At 53.0% G+C, this 22,708-nt stretch overlaps 1 protein-coding gene across 1 annotated transcript; it reads left to right on the top strand.

The window, feature by feature from the left end:
• Positions 1-11,996: 11,996 nt before the first annotated feature.
• On the top strand, positions 11,997-13,331 carry ADRA2A (adrenoceptor alpha 2A; the record flags this gene model as incomplete). The annotated part of the gene is made up of 1 exon (XM_082486300.1): positions 11,997-13,331. One exon carries the CDS (start codon positions 11,997-11,999, stop codon positions 13,329-13,331), a length of 1,335 nt encoding a protein of 444 aa, XP_082342426.1.
• Positions 13,332-22,708: the final 9,377 nt, after the last annotated feature.

Below are 22,708 nucleotides of genomic sequence, written 5' to 3'. Positions count from 1 at the left end.
GATACAATTAGAAGCAGCTGAATGCCTTGAAAGCTGATTTGTTTCATTTTCACAAGCCACCTCAGTCAAATAAAATACATCATCTCTTTGTACGAGCCTTGCCTCACTTAGGATTGTAAGAGTGGGAGATAATTTGATTACCAAGATCAAATGATGCTGTTTTAGAGGAGGAGCCATCTGGAGTATCTGAGTGAGCAGCTGGCAGCCTGGGCTGCACAGTTAATGATCTGACTGTATGCCTATTGCAACTAATTTTTTTTTTTTTTTTTCCCCACTGCAAACCTTTTAAGAGTCTTTAGAGATCAATCTACCCCGCTGCCTCTGAGTAAGATGCTATCTGCAAAATTGCACACAAGTGTTCCCTTTTAAAAGCTCTTTCCACAACACCCTCTTTTCCCCTTCTATTGGTAAATTATTTCTTTGATAAGACTCATAATGAATCCTTAATTTGCTGTAGTTTGATAGTTGCTGTGCTTGACCTAGTAGTAGCCGGTTTGCTTTTTGTCCTGCGTTATTACAGCTGTGCTGCCTGAAGTGATTTCCAAACTTCATGTGGACAGTTTTAATGGAAATACATTTTTTCCATGAAAATCTTAAAACGTTGTTTGAAAACAGCCATGGTAAGAATAAGGAAACTCTTCTCTCTATATAGCCCAAGAGTTTTTTGGATGCCCTTCAGCTTGGTTTGGTCCTCGCCAGGTATGTTAACTGAGTGGGAAGTTACAACTGAGAAGTCTGAAATGATCTATCCTTGCCAGTGTAGCAGAGGGCGAGAGATTCAGCTAGGTAAGGAGCTGCTGGTCAGGGAGGCAGCTCCGATTTCAGCCTTTGTCATCTTCTCCAAGTGAAGTACTTCTTAGGCATTTCCAGCCTGCCAAGGAGCCACATCAGATGGCGCCGTACAGTTCTGGCGTGGAGGATCAGGGGAGATTCCCAACAGCACCAGAGCCAGAGGTTTGCCTGGAAGGGGAGAAAAGCACTGGAGGAAATTCCCTAAAAGCAAGTTGAACAAAGTGGTAAGCGGGTCCCCTGCGGCCAGCGTCTTCTGGTTGATGCCCTTGAGCAGGAGAGCAGAGCCAAGATTCTTGGGCCTGTGGCTCCACCAGATGGATGGTCCTGGAGCCTGGCCACCACTTCTTGAGAAGAAGCTTTTGAAATTTGGGGGAGTTGATGTCACGTTAAAACAGAACCGTTTTTGGAAGCAGCAGAATCCTCCATGAGAAGGAGGAGCTTTTCCAGCGGTGCCTGTTTTTTTTGCTGTGAGCTCTTGCAGCGTCATGTCTGATCTCATCCTCTCCACTTGCTGCTCTCACCCCCCATCTCTCCTGCTTCAGATTTCCCTCTTTTTGCAAACAGCCCGTTATCTCACCCCGGTGCTTCCCACACTGTGCTCAGCTGAAGTGAGTGGAGAAGGGCAGAGAGAGCAAAGATGATGTGGGACCAGTGGCTTCTTATCCATATACCTGTTGGTGCATCCAGTTCCTCTTCTGAACTTCGTATCGGTTACAAGCCCCTTTTCTCTACTTCTGTTGCAGAATGGAGACACCAGTATAAAAACAGGATTTGGGGACAGATGGCTGGGAGAGGGAAATATAAAAGATGGATCTGTTTGCACATGCCACAGCTGTGCATTGCTTTACAGCTTCTCTGTTGGCTCCTTGGACACTTGATTTATAGATCCCAGCCAGGTTTTTACATAGTGTCTCAGAGTCCCTGTGAAGGGTTTTGATGTCTGACTACTTACCAGATAAATGATTTGGCTTGGGATATGTGTCGAGACTCAGATAGGAAGGAATTTTGATTAAATGACAATTCTGTAGCCAATCTTTGCTCCAAACCGTTTAGGAATAAGGATGAATATCTTTGTTGTTGAAGTGACTCAGAGCGCTCAGCAGCCCTTAAAGAGTCCTGAAATATGTGTAATGCTTAATAATACTCATCACTTTTGCTTTAGGAAAATGCACATGCTCCCACAATTAAGTTGTTAGTGAAATATTAATGAGAAAAATTACATTCTCATTTCATACAGGCATTTCATTCCCCCAAAACATTAAAAAAATTACATTTTCTTAAGATATTTGTTAAAGTTGCCATGATTGCTTTTTACTGCTTGTGTCTCTAGCTCTGCTTAAGGAAAACTGAGATTGGATTGTAGTGAGGAATCAATGGTGATCTTCAGTGACTTCAACTCCAGATGACTTTGCTGGCCTGGTGAGGTGTCCCGATGCTCGGAGACCCTGGGAACCCTTGGTAGCACTGAAGCCTGGTTCCTGGGTGGCTGGTTGATCCCATGCACGTTGTCTCCTCAACAAAACAGTCTTGAGGGGCTGTCAATTAAAGCCAGTTGAAGTCTGTAATGAGCTGCCTTTGGGAGAATTTGGGGGATATTTTTAGCCTAGCTGAACTGAAAGGGTGCTATTAAGTCTTGAGATTTTGGTTGCACCGTTTTCCTCTCAATGTGTCTGATGGCACTGGGACTACGCCCCCGGTAATGCTTGGATGGTGTACGGCAATTTTCACTTCTCTGCGATTGTGACGCAGCAAATGGCTTGGCCGCAACAAGTGGAAAGAAGAGTTTGGGGCACGTTCTACGCTCCCTGTCTGTAGGAGAGCTCCAGTGTTTCACACAAAGTTTGCTTTCCCTTCCAGTCCTCCTGCCCTCGTGTTTAACTGGCGCTGACAGGCTGAATAACAGAATTGTATGTGAAGTAGCTGAGATTTCTCCTTTCCCTCCCCCCAGCCATAGCTCCCATCGGTTGCTCTCGGAGCGGCAGAGGGTGTCAAAGACATCAAGCCCTGTGAGGATGGGGATGGCAGCCTGTGCTGAGAGCACAGCCCTGCAGCATCCTTCCTCCCAGTGCAAAGACAAAACCGTGGCAGAAGCATTTCCTGGTGTTGCTCTGTGCAGGGTTGAAAATGATTTCTCAGGAAAAAAAAAAAGGCAGAGAGTTTGTTTGTAGCACCAGAGGTTAATGCCTGTTGGTATGTGCTTAGTTTTCTGTCACGTTTCAGGGCAAGACATGGATTATTTTGCTCTTGAATTTTGTATGGCAGGAATTCCCCTTGCTACCTATGCTGTCTCCAGGGAAAAGGAGAATCTGAGCTGAAAAAGTACAAGTGGGGATGTATTATACCTCCTCTCTCAGCATCTAGTATATCAGCCTGCCTTCTCTAAGTGCTTTGTCCTGATTACACGTTACTGCCCTCGGTATAGTATTCCCAGATAGGGTAGATGTTTCCTGGGGAGAGAGCTATTTTGTTGTGCTGAAAAGCAACTGATGGTGCTGAATAAGCAAATAAATCAAAAGCTGGTGTGTAAACTTAGTTTGAGCCCCTCAGGAAAAAAAAAAAAAAAAGTTGTACCTTGCAATCTGCATAGGGATAATTGTATTGTAGGCAACGAGGGAATGAGTGCGCTAACGATGATGGATTTCCCTCTGCGGTACGTTGCATGCAGGATCTGGATGGAAACCCTGGCTCTGGAGAGAAGAACCCTCCCTCCTGTGCCAACCGCATGACGAATGCTTCTGTGGGCTTCCCACTCGTCTGGCTATCGTCACGCAGGCCAGGAAGGTGTCGGACCACCCACTAGCCCGAGTTCAGACGTGGGGCAGCCCCTGGCCCTGCTGCGAGGGCTGCACGAGCTCTCCGCTCCGGGAAGTCCCCCCGCAGAGGCAAGTCCTCGCTCCTTCCCTCCCACTGAACAGATCCATGCGCACCAGATGCGATGTCCCAAGTGGGCAGATGGTGGACGGAGTGGGGGAAAGGGGCCTGGCCTTGGGGGGAACGTCCCCTTCCACATGGCCTGATGGCAAAGGGGCAGCATGGGGAGAAAGCACCTCTAAAGAGCTGATGAAGGCAAGCTCTCCCCAGCGCCGCAGGCTCTCGAACACCCAGTGGAGTCCACAGAGAAGGTTTGTCCTTGAAGATATTTGTTGTCCCTTTCCAACATCCTTCTTCCCCCACCCACTGCAGCCCTGGCTAATGGTTCAGCTGAGGTGGGGAAGGAAAAGCCTCAACTGCTCACCCTGACGTCTTTTCTTGGAGGCTTAGCTCTGCCTGTGCCTTCAGCTAAGCTGGGTTTAATCACTGGGAGACCTGGGTTTGCCCTGCCCTGTGCTGCTCTTCTGCAGCTCTCTTTGCTTACTGTCCCCCCCTAGGGCTGAGCCAGGCGGTTTTGGGGGAGAAGCTGGAGGGGGGGAGGTGGCCACCGGTGCCTGAGGGGGAGAAGCTACAGCAGCCTGTGGGTTACAGCTGGGGTGGGGGGACAGCAGGGACACAGCAGCACGGGGTGGGCAGAGGGTCCTGGGATGGGAGTCAGCCTGGGCATGATTTAGGACTGGGGGACTTGTAGGGTGCTGGATGGTCCCCCGTGTCCTCCTCTGTGTCTCCAGCCGAGGCAGCTGTGGGGGTAACTAATTAGGAGAAGCTGGTGCAAAGAGAGGTCTCCTTCCAGAACCGGCCAAAGCTCCTGGATGGCTTCTCAGCGTTATTTGCTTTTGCCGCTAGATGGTGAGATAAGTAATAAGGGAAAACAGAAAGTCTTGCCACGTTCCCCGGCGGCCTCCCTCCCTCCGAAACCACGCTGACGCGCTCTGCTTTCTGGGAAGCCGGCAATTTCAGGCAATTATCCCCTGGATCTTTTATTCGGCTCGGCCTTCTAGAACTGCTGCTGCCACCCCGATGCTTTGATCTTTTTAAATCTCGTGCTGCCCCCCCTGGATTCACGTAGACGCGGCGAGCGGGGTTAAACGCAGGCAGCAAACCTGCCTGATGCAAGTGTGCATGGAAAGCTGTCTCCTGCTGTAGCAGCTTGCTACCGTCTGGTTTTTGAGGGGGATGTATGATGCAGTCCCCCTTTCCCACGACGATCTGAAACTGCTGTGAGACCCACACCTTGCCAAGTGGGAATTGCAACCTTCAGTCCCTGCTTGGCTGCTCTCTGTTGTACCCTCTCTTTTCAGAGCCGTTTGCTTCGCTGGAAGCTTTGCTCCTTGGGGACGTGCAATCAACCGGAGAGTTACAGCTCACCTGGGGCACTGCTGCCTTCCCAAGAGGGACTGAATGAATATTGCTGACTGCAGCCCCTGACCCTGAGGTACCGTCGCTGCGTCAGGCTCAGAGATGGTGAAGAACGGGGAGGGAAAGGGCAGAGACACGCGCTGGGGCCGTAGGGAGTGAAACTTGAATGAACGAGTTACTTCCCAGCTGAGTAATTGCGTGTTAACCTCTCCCAGTTGGGAAATCAAATGCTTTAAAGTGAGGCAGCCTCAATTTTGCCTTCAACGTGGGCCGGCTCTGCTCATGAAAGGTAACTCGTTGAGCTGCAGAAACTTGATTAGTTTCATTTAGGGAAGGTTACGAGGAAAGTTAGCGGTGCCCAACCTTTCTCCTCTCTGAACGCGGGCCTGGGCACTGCTCCACACGCCCAGGGCTACCTGGTCTTCCTCTGAAAAGCTGCTTAGAAACCCTCTTCTGGTGGTTTTTGTACTGTTCCCACTGTTGGCTGGCTGGAGCGGCTGCTGGCGGTGCCCTGCCAGCCCCGGCACCGGGAGCACGGCAATGCTCCTGGCTCGGTTATGGCTCTCTGGGGCGTCCCCGCAGGGGGGGAACCGGCTGCCTTCGCCCTGGGGCGGCTCAGGGGGCGCCCACCGGAGCAGGGCCGCGCGGGGGTGACCTCGGGAGGGAGCGGTGCCAGAGGGGGGGGGGGAGTATCGCCTTCCCTTGCTGTGACCAGGGCTGGAAGGACTTGGCTGTATTTTTGCTGTGTTTTTGCGATATGGTCCCATATGTATGAAAAAGCCCATCGTAGTGTGGTGAAGTGTTTTATGGGAGGCAGCGAGTCTGTCCCCCGAGTGAGGGACTGATGGTGAGCGATACCAAAGGTCCCTGTAATGTATTAGGGGCAGTCCATAGTCTGTTGGGTTTGGTTTTTAGTACATTTCTGCCCTTATTGGCTAATTTCAGGGGGACCCACCTTGTGAGCCGGCAGGATGGGGAGCATGGGAAGGGGTACGGCGCTGCCCCCAGCGCTGAGGAGTGGCTCTGTAGGTGTTCGGTCCTGGCCACCCCGCAGGATGCAGAGAGGAGGGAGGATTCCCAGCGAGGGAACTGGATAAAGAAAACTGGACTGCATAAAAAACACACTTGTCTACGCTCTGCACAGAGGAAGACATACGTGTATGTACTCGCGGGCGCTACGGAGAGAAAAATGCACATTTTTCTCTCCCCTTCCCCCCTAGGCATGAAGTGCCTGAGAGGCAGAAGGGCAGTGACACACAGGCAGCTGGGGAGGTTTCTTCTTGTGCATCGTTTCTCCCGCAGAGCTGAAACGAGCTTTTAATGTCGCAGAGGCCACCGTGACACCAGGCAGAAGCAAGAGAGGGAAAATAATGAATAAATAAACCAAAGGCTCGCATGAGTGCAGTCCCCGTGTCTCAGCCTCACCCCCAACTCTGCCGTAACAATCCGTAGAGCGGAAATGTTTCTCTTGGCTGTTGGTTTAGGGCCGTGCAATCAAACCTGCTAGTTAAAATCCTGCTGAACAGGGCAGGCAACCTGAAGGCCAGCTAACGAGGAAAGGCAAACACAGCTTTCAAACTGTTTGCAAAAAAACCCAAACCAACCCACCGGAGGAGCAGGTGGTCACATAGGATCCATCTTGTGCTGCTTTGAGCCAGCTCTCTGCTGGTGGGGGGTAGTGAAGAACTGCCACCGTGGGTAATATTCAGCGTGCTCCTTTCCTTCCCCTCTGAACATCTGATACCGCAGCAGCGTCCCTGCTCGCGAGGGGATTAGGTGCTAGCACAGAGCGCTGTCGCAGCTATCCATTTCCCACTGGTTTATTCAAATAACTCGGAAAAGTACATCCAGCAGCTGAGTCCGGACAAACTCTGTTGGAAAAACACGGCTCTGCAGAAGCCGTTGCTGTGACATCTACGAAAAGAGCAAAACGTAAAGCTGCGTGCCCAGCAGCAGGCGGGGGAAGGCAGGGCTGTGGGTCCGAATGTGTGTACAGGAGGGAGAGTGCCTGGTGTCCCAAAGCAGTGGGAGGGGTGGCCGGACCAGCCACGCTTCTCATGATTTTATTTATTTTTTTTTTTTTTTAAATAGAAGAAGAAAAATATGAATCGCGGCATTTGAAACACCTCCCTGGAAACGGCTGGTACACTTGCTGCATTACTGTTTATTACTCTGCAGCGGCACCATGGTACACCCGGCAGTGCCAGGTTTGCCTGCAGAAGGTCTGCGCCTCTTCCCCTGCTGGCTCCTATGGTGTTATTCCTTCTGGGGTTAAAACAGCAAAGGGGAAAAGTGTTTGGTTTTTTTTTTTATGTGACTTGGGTGCACTTCTGCCAGCTTGCCCTCGGCCTGGAGGAAAACTGGCCGACTCGAAGCTGCTGTGAAGGGCCATTCAGTTGTTAGTCCATGGGGTGTCACAAGCCATGGGATTTCGGTGCGTTACCCCCAATGGAGCCCAGTCCCTAAAGCAAATCTTCCCCAAAGACACCCTGCTTTGATTTATTCAAATACACCCGGTAGCACGATGAAAATCCCCAGCTACAACAAGGGCTTCCTGCCATGGATATGCAAATATTGCAAACGAGCAAACCGCCGCTCTCCTAACACAAAGCAAACTCTGACTGCTGTTTACCTCTGGGCGCAGAGCACCTGCGGCTCCAACCCAGGGCTCCCCTCCTTTCACGGCCTGTGTCAAGTCAGGGCAGAGCTGCTCTTGAAAGCTTCTGCCGAGAAATAATTTCAGCACGTTGTTCTAGGGGTTGTCCTTTCGTGTGGTGCCCCCAGGAGCCGGCGCTGACGTGCCCTGAGCTAACCTTAGGTTTGTCCAGCTTCTGCAACCCCGAACCACACTGTCCAAAAGGCAAATCTCGGTCCTTCAGCAGCTCGTTACGTTTTGTTTTTTTTTTTCCCCCCTGCCAGAATCTCACTGCTCTTCTGGAAATAAACAGTTCCTGGGGCTGCTTGTTCAAAACACACATTTTGCAGCCTTATTACCATAGCGATTCTTTCCAGAGATTATCTCCCCGTATGTGATTTGCTCCGTGCTGTGAGCAGCTCTGAGACCCCGCCAACGTTTCTCAGCTCCTTCACCTGAGAGGCAGCAGAGAAGGGTGGTCCTGGCTCCCCCCCGTGCTGCTGGAAACGATACTGGAAGCGATGCCGGAGCCAGCGGGCAGAAGAGATGTATAAACATGGAAGTGGTGTGCCTAATTAATGACCTGAAACCAGCTGTAAAGGTCAGCTTGTTTGCCAGGGATGCGCTCGAGGTACACGTGTGAACACAAACTTTGCCGCCGTGCCTCAGAAAGGGCATCGCTGCCCACCCGGGATGGCGGCTGGCGGAGGGGGAGCTGTCAGAGGAGGATCGATAGCCTTCAGCTTCGCTCGTTAGCGCGCACCCAGGCTGTCCCACCTCACCCGGCGAGCCCGGCTCTTTGCAGGGCTCTGCTGAGCAACCAGGCTGCTTTCCCAGGGAAAGGGCAGGCTCCTGCGGCTCCTCGGCACGCGATGCTGCCGGAGAACAGGCTGTGTTCTGGGCTGTCTCGTCAGGCACTTGTTGACTGAGTTTGATCTGCAGAGTCTTTATAACTCGTACCAGTGCTGTCAGCAGCACGCATTCAAAAATTGAGCATCTGTATGCAAATGCCAGGGGATTGATATAAAAATGTTATTTACTAGCTGTTCCCACCCCCCCCACCCCCCCCCAAGCTTTTCTCTGCAGTCTGCCTGCGGCTACAAATTCAAGTTTCTTGCCTAATTGCGGGACTCTGGGAGTCGAGGCTTTATGAATATTACAAATTATCATCAAGTGTGGTATAGAATCGTAAAGACAGCCGTCTTGCAGGACAGGGTGCATCACGGGTTGCGGTGTGAGATATTAAGGGTCCTTGCCAGCCCCAGCAGTTTCCGACCACCTTTCATCTCAGGAACAGGGCAGAGCCATGAGACGACCTGCCGAAAAATAAAGGGGAGACTTGGCATGACCGAGTCACTTTGCAGACAGCACTGGGTGCTGCTGGTGTCAATAAAATCACAGAGATGTCACATGCACGGTGATGGTGGTGCTGGGAGCAAAGTGCCTTTGATGAGGCAGGCTTTCTCCCTCTCCAAGATGAACACAATGCCATCCTGGCTGTCCCCTGCTCGCAGAGAGCTCTCTTTCCAGTCGTTTCTGGAACAAACCCTTTTCTTCAGGCTTTTGGCCTCTCCTGTCCCCCTCGTGCTCTTTGTCCCAGCAAAGAGCCCTGATCAAAGCTCTGCTTTTGCGACGAGGTGACTCAGGAGCGGTGTTCTTGGCTGAGTTTAGCTTCACAGGCAGATTGAGGGTGTCCAGCCACAAAAGGCGGCAGCAAATCAAGGCAGCTGGTCATGTTTGTTGTTTAAATCTGCTCTCTGCCTGTGTCGGGGAACGCGGCTCAGCTTTGCAGAGAGCATGGGGGCATACAGGCACCAACGCAGGTCTGGAGCAAAGCATCTCAGGCAGTCCGTGGTGGCCTTAGTTCAGGTACACTGTTACAACTGAGGTCAAACTGGTCAGAGAAGGGGTTATCCACGCCAGGCAGGGCATGGCCTGCACCCTCCCTCTCTCTGGGTCCTTCTGTCTAAGCAGTGACCAAGGAGGCCTCTGCCTGGGGGTGATCTCAAGCGCCTGCAGATCCCACATCTGAGGGGAGAGGAAGACCTACTGCCAGGCAGAGCTACATGTCCTCCTGCAGAGCACACAGGTCCCCTGCAACGAGGAGAAGGCAGGAGATGCTCACAAAGTCCATCATCTCCTCGACCTCCTGCCTGGCCTTGCCATAGACTTAGGTGAGTCCCTTCATCCTTCGTGTCTCCACTTGCCCCTCGCGGTGGTTATACGTTGCACTTGCTCTCAGATAGAGATCTTTTGTGCGTGCGTGTCACTCAGCTTGGGTTCGACTTACAGGTTTTAAGTCACTCCCTGCAGACTGCCCTTTTCCCAGGCAAACCAGCACAGTGGATCCCATACTCCCTTGCTCAAACAGCACAATTCCCCCTCGTTTTTCCTTCGCTCTGCCCCGTGTCAGCCGCGGAGGCTGTGCTCTCCAGCTCCCAGACCCTGTCTCTCCCGCTCCTGTTCCCTTTCTCCTGGGCGTCATCGCTCCTGGGCCTGGCTTATAACACGGTGTGTGGCGCAGGGACAAAGATGACAGGGCTTCCTCCATCTCGCAAAGGAAATACGTTCATTGGCCCCAGCGTTCAACACGGCGATTAATTGAGAGCTGCCTGAATCTGGAGCACCAAGTGAGCATCATTACAGCCATCTGAAAATGAGGGAGAAGAGACCGTGAGCGAGAGGATCAGGGCTGGAGTCTGCGTGCCGTACGGGCGAGTAATCTGTACATGCTGAGAGCTGACAGCTTTAGGGGCTGGGTGGCCTACCAGGTACGTCCCTATTGCCCCTTTGCTCTTAAAAAGATCCCGTGTTACTGTTGCAGCCACGCAGGTGGGTGACGCCAGTCCCTGTGCTGCTGGGGGAGCCCCTGGGGATGCTCCCCAGGGCCGGGGCATCCCCTGGGGCAGGATGTGGGGGCAGCTGCCCGCCTGGGCCTTCCTCCTGCCCATGGGGTTGGGGAGAACCAGCGGGGAACAAGGGGTAGGCAACCAGGGGGGGCCCAGGAGGAAACCTGCTGGGTCTGGCGCTGTGCCGTGGGGAGCCCTCGTGGGTGCTGAGGGGCAGGGGGAACCGTGCAGCCGGGGGGCGGAATGGCAGCAGAAGGGGCTGCCCCCATCCCTGGGTGCTGTGCCCCATCCTTAGTGGGGGCTGCTTCCCCCCCCCCCCCCCCCCCCGACCCCTCGGCAGGAGCGTTTCCCTGGCGGCGGGATGCTGGGGCTCCTCCTGACCCCCCTCGGGAGGGGGCCCAGCCCCGCGGTGGGGGGGAGGCTGGTGCTCGGCCCCGGGCCGGCGGGCGGTGGGTGCAGTGAGGCGCCGCGGCCAGCAGGTGCCACTGCCCCCCCGCGCTGCCCGGGGCCGCCGCCGCCGCCCGCCACGGCGGTAGCGCGGAGCGGGCAGCCCTCCGTCCCGCCGTGCCCCCCCCCCCTTCCCCTCTCCCTCCGCGGGGCCGGGAGGGAGCCCCAGCCCCGCCCGGCGCGGGTGACACGCGTGGCCGTGGGAGAAGCGCTGCCCTCGGGGGTCCCAGCACCCGGAGCGGAGGGAGCCGCGCCGCCGCGGCGGAGCCCGTCGGTGCCCGCACTGGCTGGGGGGGGGGGGGGCGGGGTCGGCAGCTTCCACCCCGGAGCAGCCGCAGCCTCGGTGGGTGCCCGGCGCTCCGCGCCCCGCGGTGGTCGTACCTCTCCCCCCGCACACCCACCCCCACGAACACGCACTCTGGCCCCGCCGCCTCTGCCCCGGCTCCTCCTTGCGCATCCCCCCCCCCCCCCCTCCCCACGGGTGCTCCGCTCCTCTCTCCGGGCGGGATGCAGGCGCTGCCGCGGCGGGCTGGGCGTGGAGCCGGGCGGGGCGACACCGTGGGGCGGCGGGGGGTTGCGTGTGTCGGGAAGGGCTGCGGTGCCAGGGGGTGTGCGGGTGTGCGGGGGGAGGAGCGGCGGGGGGAGCGCAGGAGGGTGCGGGGGTGCGTGTCCGTGTCCGTGCGTGTATCTGTGTGTGTGTGTGTGTATGTATGCGCGCACCGGGGGCAGCTCCCCACGTGGGGCTGACGCGGCAGCCCCGGCCTGATCCGGGGCTATAAAGCGGCTCGGCGGCGAGCGAGGCAGAGCAGCCGCCGCCGGCTGCAGCCCCGGCCCCGCTCCGCGCCGCTCCGCGCCCCGCTGAGCGGCTGCCGGTCGGGCAGCGCCCCAGCATGAGCCGCGGGAGCCCGCAGCCCCCCGGCGGCCGCCACCGCCCAGTCCCGTCCCGACCGGGACCGGCGGCGCGGTAGGAGCGGCGGAGCCCCGCGCGGAGCCGGGTGGGGGCAGGGGGCGAAGGGCGGGGGTGTCCACGCAAACCGGGGTTGATGTTTAACTTGGAGCGTCCGTTCACGGAGAGGGGCCACTTCTTCTCCTCCATGGAGTACCAGCGGCAGCTGGAGGAGGAGGAGGGCTACCCGCCTCCCGGCACCAACGGGACCTTCAACGACAGCGGTGCCGGGCCGGGCTGGGGCACGCCGTACCCCCTGCACACCACCGTCACCCTCATCAGCCTGGCGGGCTTGCTCATGCTCTTCACTGTCTTCGGCAACGTCCTGGTCATCATCGCTGTCTTCACCAGCCGGGCGCTCAAGGCCCCCCAGAATCTCTTCCTGGTCTCCTTAGCCTCGGCTGACATCCTGGTGGCCACGCTGGTCATCCCCTTCTCCCTGGCAAACGAGGTGATGGGGTACTGGTACTTCGGCAAAGTCTGGTGTGAGATCTACCTGGCCTTGGATGTGCTGTTCTGCACCTCCTCCATCGTGCACTTGTGTGCCATCAGTTTGGACCGTTACTGGTCCATCACACAAGCCATCGAGTACAACCTCAAGCGTACCCCACGCCGCATCAAGTGCATCATCTTCATCGTCTGGGTCATCTCGGCTGTCATCTCCTTCCCGCCACTCATCTCCATTGAGAAGAAGAGCGGGCAGCAGGCTGACCAGGGGGTGGCAGGCTGTAAGATCAACGATGAGAAGTGGTACATCATCTCTTCAAGCATCGGCTCCTTCTTTGCCCCCTGCCTCATCATGATCCTGGTCTACATGCGCATCTACCAGATAGCCAAGAGGCGAACCAGGGTACCACCGAACAAGCGGGCAGAGCGCCCCGAGAAGAGGCAGAACGGCTTGGCCGACAAGGAGGACCTGCCAGCCACAGCCCAGCTCAATGGGGAGAAGGCGGCAGGAGGTGGCGGCGGGCAGGAGGGAGAGGTCAACGGCATAGACATGGAGGAGACCTCTTCCTCCGAGCACCAGGAGAACAACCAGTGTAAGAAGACAGAGAGAACATCAAGGGGAAAGACCAAGACTAAACTGAGCCAGATTAAGCCTGGGGACAGCTTACCCAGGAAGGCAGAGGAGGAGAGGACCACCAAAGGGTCCCGGTGGAGGGGCAGGCAGAACCGGGAGAAGCGCTTCACCTTTGTGCTGGCGGTGGTGATTGGGGTCTTTGTCATCTGCTGGTTCCCCTTCTTCTTCACCTACACGCTGATGGCTGTCTGCAAGAGCTGCTCCGTGCCTGACACCCTCTTCAAGTTCTTCTTCTGGTTCGGTTACTGCAATAGCTCCTTGAATCCCGTCATCTATACCATTTTCAACCATGACTTCAGACGGGCCTTCAAAAGGATCCTCTGCAGGATAGAGAGGAAAAGGATTGTCTGAAGGACCCTTTGCCATGGACAGGACTGATTCAAGACTATGTAGGAGAGTAAGGCATGGCTCTCTCTTGGGCTGTGCTTGCATGGGATGGTTTCCTTCAGCTCACGAGCAGGAAGCCTTTAAAACCTGAGATGAGCCCGTGGAAACGCCGGGCAGCAGCAGCGAGGAGCAGCAGGCAAGTGGAAGTCCGAGCCATGGCATTCGGCTTTCCAGGGGAGGATGGCTTGTGACTTACTTGGTTTGTTTTGTTAGTTTTTTTTTTTTTTTCCTTTTGCCAGAATCTCTCAGTGGATATTTTCATGACTGCTCAGTTTGACTCTTTAAAGAAAAGCAATGTGCAGCTCTGTGAGATGAGCAACAAAGAGGGAGTATGCCACCCCAGAGGTGTTGGCTTTTTTATTTTGTTGTATCTTTTTTTTTTCTCCTGTTGTATGTGTAATTAATTTTAACCCCCTTGTAAAATACAGTATTGTATCCCTGAATCTGAATGTCTTAATTTTTGTAAGGCAAGCAGCTTTGAAACTGTGAATGCTTTAATTATCTTTGACACCTCAAAAGTCCCTCTCTTCCCACCCCCTGAAAGCCCCCTCACTCAAAACTGCTGAACAACTAGAGCCATTCCCCCTACCTGACAGTTTGATAACATTACCAAAATTTCCAATATCCTGTCGGGGTTTTTTTTTTATGTCTGTAAAGCTGTGTATCACAGACCTCACTAGACTGGCTATTTCTGTTGTTGTGTTTGTTTGTTTTTTATATCCCACCTGATGCTGTTCAATTTCTATGTTGCCTGTGATATAATACAGCTGAGGTGGTAACTGCCCTCTCGTTATTCATTAAAGCGGAACCTGCCGGAGCGGTGGCTTTGCTGTGCAGGCAGGGACGTCCCGGGCGATGGAGTGACAGGCAATTTCCCATGCAACGCGAGGCTTGGGACCCGGCCAAGCTCCCCGCGAGTTAATCCCGGTTGATATTACACCACATTGCAGCACCGAAATGTGTTCGATGCTAACCCGCTTCCCCCGCCTCCGACTGTAAATAGATAACGTTTCAAAGCGAATTGCAGGGTTCCATATATCACGTTATCTCGTTTGTATTGATTTGTGATGGTTTGACTCCCACGGGGGTTTCCTGCAGAAGAGGAGGGGGTTTGTGCGCAGGGGCTGTTCCACCTTTTCCAATTAAGGGAGAAGAGTTCAGTTTTTAATCTGCCAGTCTCGTCTTTCCTAGGAAATAGGAAAGCATCCCACTTATACAGGGCAAAACTCTGAAATGGGAAACTTAACTGACAGTTTCTCCAGTATTTTGTAATTAAGCTCTCTTTTTTTGTTTTTTTTTAAAGAAATGTGTAAATATTGTGAAATTGGAGCAGGAGAGAGAGTTAATACTGCTTTTACACTCCTTTCCTGAAATGTCTTACAGCTCTTTCTGCTAAAAAAAAAAAATTACAAAAATGGACAGAACAAATCTAACATCCTTGTGCCATGAAGAAATTTCTGGAGAACATTAAAAGGAAAAACTTTTGATCTGCCACAGTAAATGAGTCTGCAAGCCTTTTCATGTTATGAAAACAGCTTTATCAAATGCTGACAAGTCCTAGAAATTGTTTGGAGAAAGCGAAGTTTGTGTAAGTCTTGTGTATAAGATGAATTTCCCTTTTCTGGAGTTGTATGGTGCACAGGAAGAGACTTTAAAGAAAATACCTTTTTACTTTTGGGAGGTGTTTTGTTGATTTTGCGCTCTCTTTTGACTTTGTAACTAACTCCAAGGGTCCCCGGATGCATCTTGGGACCTGGAGAGCAATGTTTACATTCACTTGCATTTTCAGAATTGAATCCTCAAGAGGTGAGGAAAGCAAATAAACTGTGCTTTACTGTAAAAAAAAAAAAAAAAAAAAAAAAAAAAAAAGAAACCACAACCAAACCATGAGCAGAAGTTGCTATAATGGATGATTATTTTTATTAAATAAAAGAGCGTTTACAGATCAAGTGTGAAAACCCTCTGGATAATCTGTTCGCTGTTTTATTTTATTTTTTTTTCCAGCTGTTCACTGATCCTCTGGCAGCTTTGGTCTTGAGGTTTTTTTAAAGAACGCATTGGGAAAAGCACTCGTGTTTTCTGAAAGGCGTTGTTACCCCAGGTAGGGAACAATGCATCGGTTCATTGTGCAGTGGCGTAATAACAAATGAGTCCTTGATATTTCTTGGGTTTGTTTTTGGTTTGGTTGGATTTTTTTTTCTTCACCCTTTCATGCCACAGTAAAAGCATTCACATGTTTCTTAAACAAAAGAGCTCGGAGTTTCAGGGTGTGATTTGCTCCCTGGAAGTGCAGCCTGGCACTATTGCTGGGGACGCCTGGCTGGTGCAGCATTTACAGCTATTGCGTTGAGAAGGTTTTTAATAATTAGGTTGCAGATGGGATTAGAAACGATTAGGCTGGAAGGCAATATTTCTTGATATATGCAGGAGTATCCATCTGAGTGGGGCTTTGTTTCCAGCCCCCAAGAGCCAGCCGTCCGGGCTCGCTTGTCCTTACACCAGCGCTGCCGAGACCCTCCCTGCAGGAGGGTGGTGGGGGATCCTTCTCCCGCCAAACAAAGCGCTGCTGCTGTGTGGCTACCTGCCTCCCTGAGGACGCTGGGGTCCACTCGCCATCGGCTTCAGCTAGGCTCCCTCTTTGCCGCAAGTGCCAGGTAGCTCCAAAGGTGGGGGAAAAACGAGGCGCTGATCCTGTGAGTGCTTTATCGTGTGCTTCATTTTGCCCAGGAGCACATGTAACCTTGGGAGCTCTGGCTCCTGGTCTTCCCACTGTTGGGGTGCCTGGAGTCACCCTGCTTCTCTGCTCCACTTCTTGTTTGGTGAGAAGAGAAGTGACCAGAGCCCAGCGCTGGAGCTGCCGGTCTCCCGGCCCCACTCTGCCACTGCCGATAAGGTTGCAGATGGAGGTTCTCAGAAAGCTGGGAGGTGGACCAGGGCTGGCTGTCCTCTGGTCTCAGCTGGCCCTGTTGGTCTCGGAGGGTTTTGTACCGTGGGGCAGGAGGTAATCCAGCAGTCCTCGGTTATGCTTGCCCCAACCCCCCTGGCTGGCTGATGTCCTCATGGCCGAACCTCTAGTACAGAGTAGGGTATTTTTGTGGGTTTGGGGCTAGGGGACTGGGGCTTTGGTGGGCTTTCCGTTGGTGAAGCTTTGCACAGCTGAAATGTCTGACTGCTGCCAATTTTCCATCAAAAGTAAAAGGTGCTGAAAACTGAAATTACGCCTCCAGGGTTGTGTCCCTCCCAAAACCTTGTGTGGTCATGGTTCAGCCCGGTCAAATGAAATACTCGAGGGGCTGTTTTACCTGAGGGCAGTGAGTCCATGCATCTGGCAGGTCAGAGCTGCCTACCTGTCCTTGTGGCCCGTGTCTGAACTGCCACCATCCTGCTGCCTTTGCCACCTTCCGACTCAGGCTTTTATTTCATTTTCCCTGAGCTGTTGGTCATTTGGGTTTCAGCTGTGTCCTGGACCCTCCACGCCTGCTGGGGATGGGCACGTCCAAGCCACAGTGACCTCTGGGCACCATGGGCTGTGTGGTGGAGGTGCTGGGGTGAAACCACCATCACTTTCCCTTTGGTAGATGAAGACCAGCCCTGCTGCCTCTGAGCCAGAGGTCATGTTGCTGTGGGCTTCACTGGGATGCTCCCTCCAGCTCTGTTCATCTCCGTGCCTGCCCTGTCTCATTGTGGGGCTGAGTGAGTCCCATCACCCTTGCCAGGTCCCGATGCCCAGCTCTTCTCCTTCCCCTTCCCAAATCCCTCCCCAGCAGGAGAAAGCTGCCTCATTTCTCCCAGCTCATTCCTGTGCAAACGACACATTAGGGAATGCAATGAACTTGGGTTTGTTTTTATGACCTTTTATTTTGGGGCTGAAAGGTTAATGGGGGGACCCCAGCGGGGTGGGAGCCATCCAGACTGGCAACAGCAAACAGCGGGCAGAGGTGCCCCTGCCGGCTTTGCCCTGGGAGGGGTGACCCTGCATCCCTCCCCTTGTGTGGAGACCCCCGAGAACAGCCCAAAGGTGCCGGCTCAGGGACATGCAAGAGGTGCCCAGGTGAGGTGTCAAGTGTCCCAAAATGTCCCCAGGGGTGAGCTGCACCATCAGCAGGGTTGCCTTTGCAGAGACTGGTGACTGCCTGCCCCGGGCTTGTCCCTGACCCCCTTGGCCTATTGACACAAGCATTTATTTCTGTGGGGTTTTGTTCCCTGTTCTCTGGGGGACAAGGAGCTGGTCACACAGAGGAGCCTCTCCAAGATGTTCCAGCGAGGGATGGACTTGACCCGAATCATTCTGCTCACGCAAAATGAGTTTCCCAGGCCTGGGGGAGCCTCCGTGGGTTTCAGCCCATATCCTTCAGCTGTCCGGTGCTGTAAGTACCCCCACCCATCCAGCATCCCCTCGCCCAGGGGCTGCCGGACCAGGCGCCCTGGGATTTTCCTCTGGGTTGGGTGGCTGGCCCTCCTGCCTGTGCGGCTCCCATCAGCTGAAGCTCTTCATTTTATTTTATTTCTTAACGTTCTCTGTTCTTTCACCACTGGAAAAGTTCAAAGTCTGTCGAGATTGCTCCTTTATTACAGCCGGTGCCCTGGCAGACCGCTACGCTTGGAGCTGTCTCGCCGTCTCTGCTACGAACTGCTCTTTGCAGCTGGCTTATAGGAACATCTCTGTGACTTGTTAAATATTTGTAGCTGTGATTGCTGTGCCTTATCCCGTGCTGTAGAAATGGGGTGAAGCGAGAACAGGGTTAGTGGGGAGCCCACCGCCCGCATTAGCCACTAGTACTCAGTTAGCCCACAAATGCTCCAGGACCAGATCCTGACCCCTCCGGGAACAGACAGGGTTGTAGTCTGAGCCCTGGGAAGTCCGGGTGGAATTCCAGCTGGGGGCCACAGTGCAGTAATGCTGCACAAGGCCACAGTGCACTCCCAAATGTCCTCAAGGCTGAGAAGAGGGACTGGTGAACAGGGCTGTGGGGAGCACCATAAAACACACCTTCCTTGGGTCGGGCCGTGGCTAGTCCAAGGTGGAAGGTTTGTTGCAAGCAGAGGAGAAAGAGACCTGCTCTTGTGAGGCAAGGGATGCTGGGAGGTGTTGAATGGAGATGCCGATGCTTGAGCCGGTTGTTCAGCATCCCTTCCTTCTCGGGGGACCTTCTTGGCCATTTGAATTGTCCCTTAGGAGTGCTCATTTCCCAAAGAGGACCCCCAGCGTGTGAGGACAACACCTCACAGCCAGGTGTATAGGGGTGTGAGATGGGTCCCAGCACCCAAATCAAACAAAGAGGCAGGAGGACAAACCATAAAAGGGAGCAGAAAGGCATCTCCCTCACTTGAGCATAGATGTCTATCAGTAAAGGTGTAAAGTTACTGGCTTAAACTGGCTTAAAACTGCTTAAGCTGGCCCTAGTTTAGTCTGTTAGGGTGATCGTCAACTCTGTATTGGCTACGTTAGGAGAAACCATCCATGCTGGCTTGGATCTAAGGTCCTGCTCTCCCTCTGTGGCTCTGAGAGTGGCCTGTAGCAGATTTTAGGGAAAAGAGAGGAGTAAGGGCCCTTCCCAGGAGGCTCGGGGGTCATTAAGCACTCGGGGATTTCCTGGGGCCAGCGATGCCTTTTGCACTAATGGAGAAATTCCACCGACATGTGTTTCCCTTCAGCAATGCTCTGCAGCGGGAGGTCTGGATGGCTTTCAAAAACGTGTTCGAGTCAAAAGCCAGCAACTGGCTCCTTGCGATAGCAACGAGGTGAGCAGGGTTTGTCAGGAGGTGAGACGAGCTTACCTAAACATCCCTGCTTCCCTGTGTGCAACGCTCGCAGTGTTTGCCCTGCCTTGATTTGGGCGCAGCCCGGGGCATCGCATTTGCAGGAGCTGCCTTGCGGTCCTCCAGAGCTGCGTGACCTGCCGTTGGGTTCACTCCCAGCCATGAGAAACACTTGTTTTAATTCAGCTGCTACACGAAAGAATTGATTGCTTCTTTGCTGATTGAAAGAGTTGTGTTTTGCTGGACCATGACTTTATGGCCTTTTTCCTGTTTGTTTTTCAATTGCTCTCCACAGAAAAAAGGAAAGAGCTTCCCACCACTGGACTTCTCTGATAAAATAATTCCCGCTGAAGGCTGCTTTGCCTTCATCTGCACGCGTGGAGTTGCTGCAAAGTATTCATCTGAAGATTGAAACTTTAAGGTGTTATTGAAAAATTCCCTGAGGAAAAAATAAAATAAACATACAGATAAATATTTAAGACACTGCAGCCAACCTTCTGCTTTTCTGAATTGACTGATTTTTTTTTTTAAGAGGGAAATGATGAATTCTGGCCTTTTATTACCAGGATAACTTTTGACACCAGGAAAATTTGGACAAATGGTTCCTATTGCTGACCAAAAGGTGCAGGGTTAGACCCTGCGTGCGTCAGACCTGCGCAGCTCGGCTGCTGTGATGCTGATTTACACCCTGGTGGAGCATCCCCTCTCCTAGCAATTATCCCCGCAATCATGATCCTTGGGTAATCAAGTGATAAGGTCTGTCTGTGTAAAGCTGTGTTTGTTCGTGGTTTCGTGATGCAGATGTTTGAGCTGAAATGGCTCCTCGAACAAGCTTTGCCCGAATGAGCTCCCTGTTAGGTTAGGCATGGCTGCGCCCGGTGCTTTGCCGCTGCACAAGTGCAGCCTCTCCCCACCCGTCAGCTCTGCTGTGCTGTCACCCAGACAGGGCACGTTTCTACAGGGGACTCCAAATGCATTGCTAAGTTTTTCTGTTCCCCAGGGAGGTATGCAAAATACAGAGCAGCGACGTGACCCAAGTCAAGCAAGTGGGCAACGTGAAAAGAGAGTGGAGTCCCTCTGTTTACTCTTGGTTATGGGTTTAACCTGTAACCTAAGCAGAATCCAAATATTTAGTCCTACATTTATTATTTTCAAAACATTTTGTGGCTTTTAAGCCAGCCTCACAATTTTGTGGGGCCAGAAGAGTTAAAATGGCCAGTTTAAGCAGAATAATCTGACTTACTTACATTGAAAGATTTACCATCATAGAGCCTTTGGCATTGCTGTCTCAGGATAATGAAGATGCATCCGGTACATCTTGAACAGCAGTATAATTACTTTCATTAACACCGGTCAGCGTTTGGGTGAGATGGCTTTAAAACAGTGCAGCAGAGAGGAAAAGCAAAGCTAACTGCTGCTCTGCTAAATTGGGCACTCACCGAGGAAAGCAAGGTAAGTGGTGTTGCATGTAGGGCAATCTTTCATCACTCTTGGCTCTACTGGGGCTAATTAGGAAATGTGTTCTGGCTGGTATGAATGGGGTTTGGTCCAAATAGGCTTTCCTGTAGTAAAATAAGATGGTTGTAGCAGCAGATGCAATGGTGGCAGCTGCCTTTGTAGCCCAGTGTTAACTGGGTTAAATCCTTTGCAGTGGAAATGACCTCCTCCTATTGTATCTGTTGCTCATTGTCCCCAGAAATGCCTGTTCCTGTCCGTGCTGCTGGGTGATGTCTGGGATGTGCGGCTGTGTCAGGAGGGTGGTCCAGGCACTGGGAGATGATTCACACTGGTCACATCCACCCATGAGGGGCCTGGGTCGGTCAAATAGCTTTTCTCATCACCTTAGCTTCAGGGATTGCTACTGCTGAAGATGTAACTGTGTCTGGGAGCGGGATGAGGGCATGCACTTGTGGGGCTACAAACTGGAAAACGAGAGACGATGAAGTAGGGTGTGGAAATGGTTGGTGTAAAACAGATGATGCTACTGTACATCCAGCTGCGAAAAGATTCAGCCTAAAAGGCTGGAGAAGGCCAACAATCCACCACAGCAATTCCAGCAACTGGGAATAATAAAGATAGGACCCGCCTCCCTTATTAATTGCTGTCTCAATTGGGATGGCATAAACTGGCATGTTCAAGTTGTCAGATGTTTGGAGGGAGAGGTGAATTTTTAGCTGTTGTTTATTCAGACCAAGATTTAATTAATATTAAATAGATTAAATATTTGATGAAATAGATTGAAATTAAATCTTTAGCTACGTCTTCCCCCCAGATAGCAGACCCAGTAGATGTTTATTTGGGCAGTAAAGCTAGAACATCATCTGAATGCCAGAGCGTGTTCAAAGGCCAAAGCTACATGGTAGCATCATTATCACTGGATAGGAATTAAGTTGCTCTGGGCCCCTTGTCTTTGTCACCCCACACGGGAACGTAGTCATCCTTCCTCTGGGCTTATCCAGCCGTGACCCATTGGGACTTCAGGTACCGCTTCAGTGCGGGTTGCCACCCCTGCTCTCCTGCCACATTCATCTTCAACTGGGAAAGAAGCTTCATGGGGATGGGTTTTTTCCCCCGCTTCTCATTTCTCAGGGCAGCGGGCAGCCAAACACAAACTGGGAAGCAAAGAGCGTTGCTTTATGCAACGTAATTACATCCCACCTCCCGAAGAAGAAGAAAGCTTGTAGGAAAATGGCATCTTGCCTGAAGGGGGGCAGGTAATTCCCCACCACGTGTGCAAGCTGGTGCCCCTGTGCATCCCCCAGCAGAGCTGGGGTAGGACCGCTGTCCCCAAGCCCTGCTGGCAGGTGAGTCCAGTTTGCTGAGCATCCGCCGGTGCTTTGGGCACCGTAACTTTGTGCCATTTGCGTGGTGGAGAAGGGCACAGGGCTCATCCTGTGCTCAGGAGTTCCATGTTTTTCCCACTCATTAAAACCGAATCATTTTGGGGATTTAGGACTTAAATCCTTTTGTGTTAGTATCTGTGCTGGTGTCTTTCAGCCTGTGCCTCTGTCATGAAGCGTTTGCCTTTGCAGTGAGGAGGGAAGGTCTGCGCCTGGCTCGGTGCGCTCCGTGGCTGAAGCCCAGCTGCAGGGAAGCCTCTGCGCATGGGGCACATGGTGCAGAAACGTGAAGTATTTTGTCAGCCACAAGAGCAGCCGTGAACTGGAGCCATTGGGAGGCAACCCTGACTTCCCTGGGGAAAAGTGGGCAGCTTTGGGCTGTGGGCGAAGCAGCAAGAAGAGAAAGGCGACGCGATCAGCGGCAGCGTATGGGGCACGACAATACCGTCACAGGTAGCGAAAGACGTGAGAAAATGTGATCCCTGTGTGTAGCAGATGTACGCTATGCATGTGCTGAGTTGTATTTTCTCTGGCATTAGCGATGCCAAGAGGCGATGGCTCCTCCCAGCCCTGTTGGCCAGCGCTGGTAGGGGAGCGGGGCCGGGATGCTCGGCTGGTCCGTGCAGCACCAGCGTGCTGCTGGCCGGGACGGAGGCCGATGCTCTTGCAATAGGTAGGTGAGATCCTGTCCTGGCTTTGGCAGAGAGGAAGCACAACCTGCCTGCAGGACCTACAGGCGCT

Source organism: Vanellus vanellus, assembly GCF_965231255.1.
Source record: "Vanellus vanellus genome assembly, chromosome: 7".
Taxonomy (NCBI): Eukaryota; Metazoa; Chordata; class Aves; order Charadriiformes; family Charadriidae; genus Vanellus; species Vanellus vanellus.
The sequence above is the reverse complement of the archived record's forward strand: the minus strand, read 5'-3'. Positions and strand labels throughout refer to the sequence as shown.